This window comes from Engystomops pustulosus, chromosome 5 (genome assembly GCF_040894005.1).
Source record: "Engystomops pustulosus chromosome 5, aEngPut4.maternal, whole genome shotgun sequence".
Classification (NCBI taxonomy): domain Eukaryota; kingdom Metazoa; phylum Chordata; class Amphibia; order Anura; family Leptodactylidae; genus Engystomops; species Engystomops pustulosus.
The window spans coordinates 12,130,949-12,146,312 of record NC_092415.1 but is presented as its reverse complement, the minus strand read 5'-3'; the positions used below and the strand labels follow the sequence as shown (position 1 = coordinate 12,146,312).

At 40.0% G+C, this 15,364-nt stretch overlaps 2 protein-coding genes across 2 annotated transcripts in view; one reads left to right on the top strand and one right to left on the bottom strand.

Moving 5' to 3' along the window:
• Positions 1-15,364, top strand: part of TG (thyroglobulin) — a 136,922-nt gene that overhangs the window by 85,222 nt on the left and 36,336 nt on the right. The window lies entirely within an intron of this gene.
• The window catches only part of SLA (Src like adaptor), a 55,707-nt gene that overhangs the window by 26,326 nt on the left and 14,017 nt on the right, over positions 1-15,364 (bottom strand). Inside the window, exons 2-3 of the mRNA XM_072151163.1 lie at positions 2,556-2,639; positions 1,594-1,693 (exon numbers count right to left, since the gene is read on the bottom strand). Coding sequence (XP_072007264.1) covers positions 1,594-1,693; positions 2,556-2,613 — 158 coding nt within the window. The 5' untranslated portion in view covers positions 2,614-2,639. The remainder of the gene's footprint in view (positions 1-1,593; positions 1,694-2,555; positions 2,640-15,364) is intronic.

Sequence of the window (15,364 nt, the reverse complement as noted above, 5' to 3'; positions counted from 1 at the left end):
ACTTCTACTACTAAAATCAAGTACAGACGGTCCCCTACTTAAGAACACCCGACTTACATACGACCCCTAGTTACAAACAGACCTCTGGATATTGGTAATTTCCTGTACTTTAGTCCTAGGCTACAATAATCAGCTATAACAGTTATCACAGTCTGTAATGAAGATTTAGTGTTAATCCTGGTTCTTATGACAACCCAACATTTTTAAAATCCAATTGTCACAGAGACAAAGAAAATGTTGTCTGGAGCTACAATTATAAAATATACAGTTCCGACTTACATACAAATTCAGCTTAAGAAATAAGCCTGCAGAACCTCTCCTGTACATAACCCGGGGACCGTCTGTACTCATAAAGTGCTGTCATTTTCTGAAAACCTGCACAGTTCCATTAAATAGAGTTGTACTACTGCTACTGCTATATGTGAACAGCTATAAGAATGATTACTATCTTATACTAGTAATGAGCGCTACCAGTATAACTACTACTACGGTATTACTACAACTTCTAACTGATACTATAAATTGCTACTATATCTAAGTTTTGCTACACTACTGTTTCGTACTGTGTTACACAAGTAATGTTTGATGAGTAAAGCTGAGGGCTGGATGTGCTGAATTCAGTTCTAGCTGCTCCGTGTTTGTGCCGTGTATTAGGGTGATGATGATAATCACTGACTTGTGTAAAACTGGCTACTGATACTTACTATTACTACTACTAGTGCTAGTGCGCCTACAGAATATATAATAGCTAGTACTGTTACTCTGCTAGCTTCTGTATTTACTAACATTGCTAAATTCTAATTCTACTGCCACTATTACTACTAATTATAATACCTGCTTCTACCACTACTACTACTACTATTACTAGTGCGCCTACAGAATATATAACTAGTACTGTTACTCTGCTAGCATCTTTATTTACTAATATTCCCAACTTCTTATTGTTCTGCCACTATTACTACTAATTATAATACCTGCTTCTAACACTAACGCTTCTAATTACTACTACTCTTATGAACCTCTAATATTACTATTATTGATACTAACTACTACTATTACTATACACAGCTACTAATACAACTGCTATTTTTAAATATTGCTACCGCTACTGTTTTGTAGGCCGGTTTACACAAGCATAGTTTTTTTTACTGATATTATAACCTTTTAACATTATTAATAAATACTACTTCTATTGCTATTATTAATATTATTGCTATTATTATTATTATTGATAATATTACTATTATTGTTACTATTATTACTATTATCATTATTAATACTATTACTATTATTATTACTATTATCATTATTAATACTATTACTATTGTTAATACTATTATTACTATTATCATTATTGATACTATTGCTATTATTGTTACTATTATTACTATTATCATTATTAATACTATTACTATTATTATTACTAGTAACTACCACTCCCCATTACTGCTCACTACTGCCATAACTAATAATAACCACTATCATTTATGTACAGAAATAATAATAATAAACTCCTACAATAATATTGCAATCGGAATATTCTCCCTTTATACTGTACATCTTCTAATAACCATACCAGTAATAATCACTTACTCTGAAATGACCCGGAGTTTCTCTCCAAAGTAAAATATGGGCTCGCTGATGTCGGGCGGGGGGTAGTCATAGAGGACGGCCAGGAAGTCACTTTCCCCATCTGACGAGGATAAAAATAATAAGATATGAGGGACAATCTATTAGTACTGGTGTAGGGAGGGGAGATTGGTTGTGGTACAGTGTTGGGGTGCACTGCAGCTCATTACTTTATAGTCTAATATTAGCAAGTCAACTTTCATCCAGCAACAGCGCCCCACTTACCCACAGGTTGTGTGTTGTATTGCAGCTCAGACTTTTAATGAAGTTGAGCTGCAATACCAGACACATGCAATGGGTGGCGCTCTATCTGTCTCGTTCTGCCTTGTTTTTCTGATTCAATCCTGATATTCAGTTATTTAAAGGGATCATGACACTTAAAGGAGCGATGGCGCTACTTTATTGTTTACCAGGACAGAAACATACACGTCATATGGCCTTATAATGTAGCTTATCCTAGCTATCCCATCTCTGTGTATATTGGTATTGGACTGTGAAATGTGGATTTATATACCATGTGTATTTACAGTGTATGCTCACACTGCTGTGCTCTTAGTTCTCTGCACTGAGCTGCTCCACAGCCTCCCCTTCTGAGTAGAATGTAACAACTGTAGAGCACAGAGCACAGCAGTGTGAGGATTTACAATCCTAGAACATAAATCCATATTTCACAGTTCTGCTGCTACTAACAACATACACAAATGTTTAATTATACATCTATCCAGGGACAATAACTAACATTGGCTGCACAGAGCACAGAAGTGTGAGGACACACCCCCAGTGCACTTGGAGAAGCTACAATCCTGGAGTATAAATCCATATTTCACAGTCCTGCTGCTACACACATTAAAGTGCGCATCATCTAACACAGTAATAGGAAGTGATATATTATAGGTGGAGTCACCTTTGTAGCCGTATACACTGACCTTTATGGGTGGGAGTGATCTTGTCGGGGGGAGCGGAGTTCCTCATCATGTTCCCCATATCCGGTCTATCCTCAGTTATTGATCCTAGGATACAGGGTGACACACAGGTGACATAGGAGCCGCTTCTATCTGGTGTAATGACAGAGCTGCTGGTGTTATAATCTCTTTATCAGTATTACATCACGGATGTTCCTGTTACATTTGTAACTACTAAAATATTACCGCAAACTGATGACACATGATAGCACAAGACCAGGGCCGGATTAAGGGTGGTGGGGGCCCCTGGGCGCAAATTGGTGGGGGCCCTTCCAACAATGTTTTTGGAAGTATATAGCCTGCGAGTCCCTGTAGTATATAGCCTGCGAGCCCCCTGTAGTATATAGCCTGCCAGCCCCCTGTAGTATATAGCCTGCCAGCCCCCTGTAGTATATAGCCTGCCAGCCCCCTGCAGTGTATAGCAAGCCAGACCCCTGTAGTATATAGCCTGCCAGCCCCCTGTAGTATATAGCCTGCCAGCCCCCTGTAGTATATAGCCTGCCAGCCCCCTGTAGTATATAGCCTGCCAGCCCCCTGTAGTATATAGCCTGCCAGCCCCCGTGGAATAAAGCCACCAGACCCCCTGTAGTATACAGCCACCAACCCCCTGTAGTATACAGCCACCAGCCCCCTGTAGTATACAGCCACCAGCCCCCTGTAGTATACAGCCTGCCAGCCCCCTGTAGAATTTAGCCACCAGTCTCCTGTAGAAAATGGCCTTCATACTTACCTCACCTTCCCTTCCAGTGATCCCACGACACTGGAGGCTCTTCCTCGCTCTTCGGGCAGCCGCCACCTCTGAAGACACAGCTGCCATCGCTGGGGGAGATCGCCGATGCGCTGTTTTAGCGGCAGCATGTAGTGATCGGATGCCAACAGCGTGACGTCATCACCCGCCGCCAGTGTCCCATCACAACCTGCTGCCGCTGAAACAGTGCATCGCCGAGCTCCCCCAGCGATGGCAGCTGTGTCTCACTGACATAGCTGACATCCTAGACCCCTAAGTGCAGTGCGGGCATCCACGGGCTGAGCTGAGTTGCTGACTGTTGAAAACTGGTGGGGGCCCCTTAAAAGGTGAAAGCGGTGGTGGCCCCGGGGCTTGAGCCCCAGGAGCCCCTCCTTTAATCCGGCCCTGCACATGACATGTGAAAGGCAGGAGATGTACATATGTCCCCTTAAAGACTAGAACAAATATGTTTATGAAATCTTTTAAGTTTTCTTTATAAGTTACAGTTGGGGGGGGGGGGGCTTGTTTTCTTGGGGCTGTTATATATTTTTTTATGGGTTACATTAAATAAATTGATTGTTTTTTATTTTAAAAAAATGCCCCATATTGACTCTCTGTATTGTCATACAGCTCGACTTTAAGGGGCTGCATCAATAACCAGCACCCTAGATGCACCAACAACCACAACACAGCAATAAATACCACCCCAAAAACTACCACAGTAAAACATAAACATAACATAAATACATCAGACCACTCGTTTTACAATCTGTGGGGTCTCAGCACTGAGACCCCACTGATCAGTAAGTTAGGCCCTATCCCGTGGATAGGGCCTAACTTGTCTTTGTGGGAAAACCCCTTTAACAACTGCTGAGCCCTGGTCAGATGGATGGATCCAGGCTTCAGCCCAAGACCACCCATCTGATAGCAGAGAACCTTATGAGCTTAGGTCGCTTCAATACCCAATCTCTAATTAGGTTCTAGTATCAGACAAATAGTCCTGGCCTTAAGCCGAAAGTCTGGCTCCTCCCATGTGTCAACATAGGCAACAAAATAATGTTATTAATTACTCGGCTCCGACCCAGAGACTAAATTCTAACTGTACAAGACCACGTAAACTTTACTTTTTGTGTTTATGATTTTCATCTCCTGTTTTCCATTAAGCCACAGCTTTTTTATTTTCGGAGCTGTATGGGGGCTTGTTTTCTGCAGGATATTGTGTAGTTCACTGGCAAGATTTAAAGGGAACCTGTCACTTGGTGAATCGATATAAAACCACAATAAGTGCCTTGTAGGGCCAGTTGCATGTGCGCCGGACATGTCTTTATAAATTGAAACCGCTGCTTGCAGCAGGAAAAATTTACTTATATTCATGGTCCCCTTCAGGTCAGGGGGGTGGGGTTTTGAGTACAGCAGTCAAGGAGGTGCCGGCCCTCAAGAACGCATCTTTACATAACTCCTCCTCTCTATCTCCCTGTAATCTCCATCTCGTTTCTATTCTCGCGCATGCGCTGGTCATCTATGCTCCGACCCTGCATGTACACGGAGGGAGAAAGGCGCACTGCGCATGCGCGAGAATTGGAATGAGACCGCAGAAGGCCAAGGAGAGGACAAGAAGCCAGGAGGCAGGGACTGCTGCGGCTACGAAGAGATAAGGAAGCGCGGTTATGTGAAGATGCAGCCTTGACTGCTGTGCCCGAAACCCCACCCTCCTGACTGGAAGCGCACCATGTATATAAGTACATTTTTGCTGTTGCAAGCAGCGGTCTCAATTTATAAAGACATGTCCGGCGCACGCGCAACTGGCCCTACAAGGCACTTATTGTGGTTTTATAACGATTCTCCTGGTGACAGGTTCCCTTTAATATTCTGTGCCATGTGCTAGAAAAAACCAAGTCGCAGCATCTCCTGGTGCGCTGCCGTCGTGTGGCTTTTGCTCTGCCATCCAAAAGACACTTCCCATTAAATCTTTCCATATTCATGATCACTGGGATTGCGAAATATACATTGAGAGATTTCTGAATTTTGAATCTCTATGACCAAATTCTGACAGTGTAACTTTTTCATAATTCGGTGCTGGTGTCATTTTTGTGGGATGAGCTCAGGTTTTCATTGATACCATTTTGAGATTTGAGATTTTTTTTTAAAAGATTTAAACTTCCAAAATTTGCTGTTTTGGACGTATTTTCTGTTACGGCGCTCACTGTATGGGATCATTGTTTTTAGATTTTGATAGATCAGAGGTTATAGGAGGCGGGGTTACCTAACATGTTTACGGCTTTATGTGTTTATTTAAGTCGATGGTGTAGGGAAGGTGGGTTTGAATTTTCACTTTTACTTTTAAAGTTTTCCAAAACTTTATTCAACTATTTTCCTTTACTATTATATCAGGTCCCTACTGTATTTTATCCCTGGAGTATCTGATTGCTCATACAATATAAAGGCAGTCCCCAGGTTACATACAAGATAGGGTCTGTAGGTTTGTTCTTAAGTTGAGTTTGTATGTAAGTCGGAACTGTATATTTTATCATTGTAATCCCAGCCAGAACATTTTTTGGTCTCTGTGACAATTGGATTTTAAAAAATGTTGGGTTGTCATAAGAATCAATATTAACACTAAAGCTTCATGACAGACACATGTGATAACTGTTATAGCTGATTATTGTAGCCTAAGGCTAAAGTACAGTAAATTACCAATATCCAGAGGCCCGTTTGTAACTAGGGGTCGTATGTAAGTTGAGTGTTCTTAAGTAGGGGACCGCCTGTACTGTAATACCATAGTACAGCAGTGCATTGTACATATACTATTCCTCTATTATAGGCTGCCAGAGGCAGGGTGTAATAGGGATCACTGACTAACAGGCCTGGGAGCAAAACATCATTGCGCCATTTAATGGCAGGGGTCTGTTGTACAAACAGCAAACACCTCCCTTACATCCATACACTGCTCATGCTTTAAAAGGTTTAAAGATGGGGGTTGGAGTATTTTTTTAAAAGTATTTTTAGTAACTTTTTTTGTAGATTGCTGGCACATTATTGCTGTGTTTATATAAGTATAATGTGGCTTCATTATATTAACCACATTGACCAACCTCCTCCATTGATCCCACTTATGATGACCGCATCCCCTTAAGATTGCAGACCTCAGGACAACCACCCCCATCATCCTCACTATCTGCAGGGCTGTAGATGTTCATGAGAACTTTTTACAAATAGAGAAGTTGGTCAGTAGAAGTTTTGCAGAAGTTTCCGTCCAGCAGCATGCAACATGGGAAGTAGACAGGACTGTGAATATGTGTGTCTAATATATATGTATATATATGTATATGTATGTATGTGTGTGTATACAGCAGGTTTTGTCTGTATCCGCAGAGTTATGATACAGGGGGCTCCGCAGCCGAAACACAATAGATGAAAATTGTATGCTACTCATTGAATGTAATGACACACCACGTGCCTCATGCCTCACATACATTGCACGGATCCATGTATCGCTCCCTATTCCCCATTGCATGCTTAGAATATGTGATCAGTAGATTCAATTTTGAGAAGTGAGAGAGAAGTATTTCCCTTTCTTATATGTGCAGTGGCAGTGTGACTTTATTTTTATCCCTGAAAAGGTGAGAAATACATAAACCTGTGAATTTTATGTACACTGCAGAGACTATGTACAATCACCCAGGTTATACCGGCTGTACATATATCATTATATACAGGAGATCCCCAGGTTATACCGGCTGTACATATATCACTATATACAGGAGATCCCCAGGTTATACCAGCTGTACATATATCATTATATACAGGAGTTCCCCAGGTTATACCAGCTGTACATATATCATTATATACAGGAGATCCCCAGGTTATACCGGCTGTACATATATCATTATATACAGGAGATCCCCAGGTTATACCACCTGTACATATATCATTATATACAGGAGATCCCCAGGTTATACCAGCTGTACATATATCATTATATACAGGAGATCCCCAGGTTATACCGGCTGTACATATATCATTATATACAGGAGATCCCCAGGTTATACCGGCTGTACATATATCATTATATACAGGAGATCCCCAGGTTATACCGGCTGTACATATATCATTATATACAGGAGATCCCCAGGTTATACCGGCTGTACATATATCATTATATACAGGAGATCCCCAGGTTATACCAGCTGTACATATATCATTATATACAGGAGATCCCCAGGTTATACCGGCTGTACATATATCATTATATACAGGAGATCCCCAGGTTATACCGGCTGTACATATATCATTATATACAGGAGATCCCCAGGTTATACCGGCTGTACATATATCATTATATACAGGAGATCCCCAGGTTATACCGGCTGTACATATATCATTATATACAGGAGATCCTCAGGCTATACCAGCTGTACATATATCATTATACACAGGAGATCCCCAGGTTATACCGGCTGTACATATATCATTATATACAGGAGATCCCCAGGTTATACCAGCTGTACATATATCATTATATACAGGAGATCCCCAGGTTATACCGGCTGTACATATATCATTATATACAGGAGATCCCCAGGTTATACCGGCTGTACATATATCATTATATACAGGAGATCCTCAGGTTATACCAGCTGTACATATATCATTATACACAGGAGATCCCCAGGTTATACCGGCTGTACATATATCATTATATACAGGAGATCCCCAGGTTATACCAGCTATACATATATCATTATATACAGGAGATCCCCAGGTTATACCGGCTGTACGTATATCATTATATACAGGAGATCCCCAGGTTATACCAGCTGTACATATATCATTATATACAGGAGATCCCCAGGTTATACCAGCTGTACATATATCATTATGTACAGGAGATCCCCAGGTTATACAAGCTGTACATATATCATTATATACAGGAGATCCCCAGGTTATACCGGCTGTACATATATCACTATATACAGGAGATCCCCAGGTTATACCGGCTCTACATATATCATTATATACAGGAGATCCCCAGGTTATACCAGCTGTACATATATCATTATATACAGGAGATCCCCAGGTTATACCAGCTGTACATATATCATTATATACAGGAGATCCCCAGGTTATACCAGCTGTACATATATCATTATATACAGGAGATCCCCAGGTTATACCGGCTGTACATATATCATTATATACAGGAGATCCCCAGGTTATACCGGCTGTACATATATCATTATATACAGGAGATCCTCAGGTTATACCGGCTGTACATATATCATTATATACAGGAGATCCCCAGGTTATACCAGCTGTATATATATCATTATATACAGGAGATCCCCAGGTTATACCAGCTGTATATATATCATTATATACAGGAGATCCCCATGTTATACCGGCTGTACATATATCATTATATACAGGAGATCCCCAGGTTATACCGGCTGTACATATATCATTATATACAGGAGATCCCCAGGTTATACCGGCTGTACATATATCATTATATACAGGAGATCCCCAGGTTATACCGGCTGTACATATATCATTATATACAGGAGATCCCCAGGTTATACCGGCTGTACATATATCATTATATACAGGAGATCCCCAGGTTATACCGGCTCTACATATATCATTATATACAGGAGATCCTCAGGTTATACCGGCTCTACATATATCATTATATACAGGAGATCCCCAGGTTATACCAGCTGTATATATATCATTATATACAGGAGATCCCCAGGTTATACCGGCTGTACATATATCATTATATACAGGAGATCCCCAGGTTATACCAGCTGTACATATATCATTATATACAGGAGATCCCCAGGTTATACCGGCTGTACATATATCATTATATACAGGAGATCCCCAGGTTATACCGGCTGTACATATATCATTATATACAGGAGATCCCCAGGTTATACCGGCTGTACATATATCATTATATACAGGAGATCCCCAGGTTATACCGGCTGTACATATATCATTATATACAGGAAATCCCCAGGTTATACCGGCTGTACATATATCATTATATACAGGAGATCCCCAGGTTATACCGGCTGTACATATATCATTATATACAGGAGATCCCCAGGTTATACCGGCTGTACATATATCATTATATACAGGAGATCCCCAGGTTATACCGGTTGTACATATATCATTATATACAGGAGATCCCCAGGTTATACCAGCTTTACATATATCATTATATACAGGAGATCCCCAGGTTATACCGGCTGTACATATATCATTATATACAGGAGATCCCCAGGTTATACCAGCTGTACATATATCATTATATACAGGAGATCCCCAGGTTATACCAGCTGTACATATATCATTATATACAGGAGATCCCCAGGTTATACCGGCTGTACATATATCATTATATACAGGAGATCCCCAGGTTATAATAGCTGTACATATATCATTATATACAGGAGATCCCCAGGTTATACCCGCTGTACATATATCATTATATACAGGAGATCCCCAGGTTATACCAGCTGTACATATATCATTATATACAGAAGATCCCCGGGTTATACCGGCTGTACATATATCATTATATACAGGAGATCCCCAGGTTATACCAGCTGTACATATATCATTATATACCGGAGATCCCCAGGTTATACGAGCTGTACATATATCATTATATACAGGAGATCTCCAGGTTATACCAGCTGTACATATATCATTATATACAGGAGATTCCCAGGTTATACCGGCTGTACATATATCATTACATACAGGAGATCCCCAGGTTATACCGGCTGTACATATATCATTATATACAGGAGATCCCCAGGTTATACCGGCTGTACATATATCATTATATACAGGAGATCCCCAGGTTATACCAGCTGTACATATATCATTATATACAGGAGATCCCCAAGTTATACCAGCTGTACATATATCATTATATACAGGAGATCGCCAGGTTATACCGGCTGTACATATATCATTATATACAGGAGATCCCCAGGTTATACCGGCTGTACATATATCATTATATACAGGAGATCCCCAGGTTATACCAGCTGTACATATATCATTATATACAGGAGATCTCCAGGTTATACCAGCTGTACATATATCATTATATACAGGAGATCCCCAGGTTATACCAGCTGTACATATATCATTTTATACAGGAGATCCCCAGGTTATACCGGCTGTACATATATCATTATATACAGGAGATCCCCAGGTTATACCGGCTGTACATATATCATTACATACAGGAGATCCCCAGGTTATACCGGCTGTACATATATCATTATATACAGGAGATCCCCAGGTTATACCGGCTGTACATATATCATTATATACAGGAGATCCCCAGGTTATACCAGCTGTACATATATCATTATATACAGGAGATCCCCAGGTTATACCAGCTGTACATATATCATTATATACAGGAGATCCCCAGGTTATACGAGCTGTACATATATTATTATATACAGGAGATCCCCAGGTTATACCAGCTGTACATATATCATTATATACAGGAGATCCCCAGGTTATACCAGCTGTACATATATCATTATATACAGGAGTTCCCCAGGTTATACCAGCTGTACATATATCATTATATACAGGAGATCCCCAGGTTATACCAGCTGTACATATATCATTATATACAGGAGATCCCCAGGTTATACCGGCTGTACATATATCATTATATACAGGAGATCCCCAGGTTATACCACCTGTACATATATCATTATATACAGGAGATCCCCAGGTTATACCAGCTGTACATATATCATTATATACAGGAGATCCCCAGGTTATACCGGCTGTACATATATCATTATATACAGGAGATCCCCAGGTTATACCGGCTGTACATATATCATTATATACAGGAGATCCCCAGGTTATACCGGCTGTACATATATCATTATATACAGGAGATCCCCAGGTTATACCGGCTGTACATATATCATTATATACAGGAGATCCCCAGGTTATACCAGCTGTACATATATCATTATATACAGGAGATCCCCAGGTTATACCGGCTGTACATATATCATTATATACAGGAGATCCCCAGGTTATACCGGCTGTACATATATCATTATATACAGGAGATCCCCAGGTTATACCGGCTGTACATATATCATTATATACAGGAGATCCCCAGGTTATACCGGCTGTACATATATCATTATATACAGGAGATCCTCAGGCTATACCAGCTGTACATATATCATTATACACAGGAGATCCCCAGGTTATACCGGCTGTACATATATCATTATATACAGGAGATCCCCAGGTTATACCAGCTGTACATATATCATTATATACAGGAGATCCCCAGGTTATACCGGCTGTACATATATCATTATATACAGGAGATCCCCAGGTTATACCGGCTGTACATATATCATTATATACAGGAGATCCTCAGGTTATACCAGCTGTACATATATCATTATACACAGGAGATCCCCAGGTTATACCGGCTGTACATATATCATTATATACAGGAGATCCCCAGGTTATACCAGCTATACATATATCATTATATACAGGAGATCCCCAGGTTATACCGGCTGTACGTATATCATTATATACAGGAGATCCCCAGGTTATACCAGCTGTACATATATCATTATATACAGGAGATCCCCAGGTTATACCAGCTGTACATATATCATTATGTACAGGAGATCCCCAGGTTATACAAGCTGTACATATATCATTATATACAGGAGATCCCCAGGTTATACCGGCTGTACATATATCACTATATACAGGAGATCCCCAGGTTATACCGGCTCTACATATATCATTATATACAGGAGATCCCCAGGTTATACCAGCTGTACATATATCATTATATACAGGAGTTCCCCAGGTTATACCAGCTGTACATATATCATTATATACAGGAGATCCCCAGGTTATACCAGCTGTACATATATCATTATATACAGGAGATCCCCAGGTTATACCGGCTGTACATATATCATTATATACAGGAGATCCCCAGGTTATACCACCTGTACATATATCATTATATACAGGAGATCCCCAGGTTATACCAGCTGTACATATATCATTATATACAGGAGATCCCCAGGTTATACCGGCTGTACATATATCATTATATACAGGAGATCCCCAGGTTATACCGGCTGTACATATATCATTATATACAGGAGATCCCCAGGTTATACCGGCTGTACATATATCATTATATACAGGAGATCCCCAGGTTATACCGGCTGTACATATATCATTATATACAGGAGATCCCCAGGTTATACCAGCTGTACATATATCATTATATACAGGAGATCCCCAGGTTATACCGGCTGTACATATATCATTATATACAGGAGATCCCCAGGTTATACCGGCTGTACATATATCATTATATACAGGAGATCCCCAGGTTATACCGGCTGTACATATATCATTATATACAGGAGATCCCCAGGTTATACCGGCTGTACATATATCATTATATACAGGAGATCCTCAGGCTATACCAGCTGTACATATATCATTATACACAGGAGATCCCCAGGTTATACCGGCTGTACATATATCATTATATACAGGAGATCCCCAGGTTATACCAGCTGTACATATATCATTATATACAGGAGATCCCCAGGTTATACCGGCTGTACATATATCATTATATACAGGAGATCCCCAGGTTATACCGGCTGTACATATATCATTATATACAGGAGATCCTCAGGTTATACCAGCTGTACATATATCATTATACACAGGAGATCCCCAGGTTATACCGGCTGTACATATATCATTATATACAGGAGATCCCCAGGTTATACCAGCTATACATATATCATTATATACAGGAGATCCCCAGGTTATACCGGCTGTACATATATCATTATATACAGGAGATCCCCAGGTTATACAAGCTGTACATATATCATTATATACAGGAGATCCCCAGGTTATACCGGCTGTACATATATCACTATATACAGGAGATCCCCAGGTTATACCGGCTCTACATATATCATTATATACAGGAGATCCCCAGGTTATACCAGCTGTACATATATCATTATATACAGGAGATCCCCAGGTTATACCAGCTGTACATATATCATTATATACAGGAGATCCCCAGGTTATACCGGCTCTACATATATCATTATATACAGGAGATCCCCAGGTTATACCGGCTCTACATATATCATTATATACAGGAGATCCCCAGGTTATACCAGCTGTACATATATCATTATATACAGGAGATCCCCAGGTTATACCAGCTGTACATATATCATTATATACAGGAGATCCCCAGGTTATACCAGCTGTACATATATCATTATATACAGGAGATCCCCAGGTTATACCGGCTGTACATATATCATTATATACAGGAGATCCCCAGGTTATACCGGCTGTACATATATCATTATATACAGGAGATCCTCAGGTTATACCGGCTGTACATATATCATTATATACAGGAGATCCCCAGGTTATACCAGCTGTATATATATCATTATATACAGGAGATCCCCAGGTTATACCAGCTGTATATATATCATTATATACAGGAGATCCCCATGTTATACCGGCTGTACATATATCATTATATACAGGAGATCCCCAGGTTATACCGGCTGTACATATATCATTATATACAGGAGATCCCCAGGTTATACCGGCTGTACATATATCATTATATACAGGAGATCCCCAGGTTATACCGGCTGTACATATATCATTATATACAGGAGATCCCCAGGTTATACCGGCTGTACATATATCATTATATACAGGAGATCCCCAGGTTATACCGGCTCTACATATATCATTATATACAGGAGATCCTCAGGTTATACCGGCTCTACATATATCATTATATACAGGAGATCCCCAGGTTATACCAGCTGTATATATATCATTATATACAGGAGATCCCCAGGTTATACCGGCTGTACATATATCATTATATACAGGAGATCCCCAGGTTATACCAGCTGTACATATATCATTATATACAGGAGATCCCCAGGTTATACCGGCTGTACATATATCATTATATACAGGAGATCCCCAGGTTATACCGGCTGTACATATATCATTATATACAGGAGATCCCCAGGTTATACCGGCTGTACATATATCATTATATACAGGAGATCCCCAGGTTATACCGGCTGTACATATATCATTATATACAGGAAATCCCCAGGTTATACCGGCTGTACATATATCATTATATACAGGAGATCCCCAGGTTATACCGGCTGTACATATATCATTATATACAGGAGATCCCCAGGTTATACCGGCTGTACATATATCATTATATACAGGAGATCCCCAGGTTATACCGGTTGTACATATATCATTATATACAGGAGATCCCCAGGTTATACCAGCTTTACATATATCATTATATACAGGAGATCCCCAGGTTATACCGGCTGTACATATATCATTATATACAGGAGATCCCCAGGTTATACCAGCTGTACATATATCATTATATACAGGAGATCCCCAGGTTATACCGGCTGTACATATATCATTATATACAGGAGATCCCCAGGTTATAATAGCTGTACATATATCATTATATACAGGAGATCCCCAGGTTATACCCGCTGTACATATATCATTATATACAGGAGATCCCCAGGTTATACCAGCTGTACATATATCATTATATACAGAAGATCCCCGGGTTATACCGGCTGTACATATATCATTATATACAGGAGATCCCCAGGTTATACCAGCTGTACATATATCATTATATACCGGAGATCCCCAGGTTATACGAGCTGTACATATATCATTATATACAGGAGATCTCCAGGTTATACCAGCTGTACATATATCATTATATACAGGAGATTCCCAGGTTATACCGGCTGTACATATATCATTACATACAGGAGATCCCCAGGTTATACCGGCTGTACATATATCATTATATACAGGAGATCCCCAGGTTATACCGGCTGTACATATATCATTATATACAGGAGAT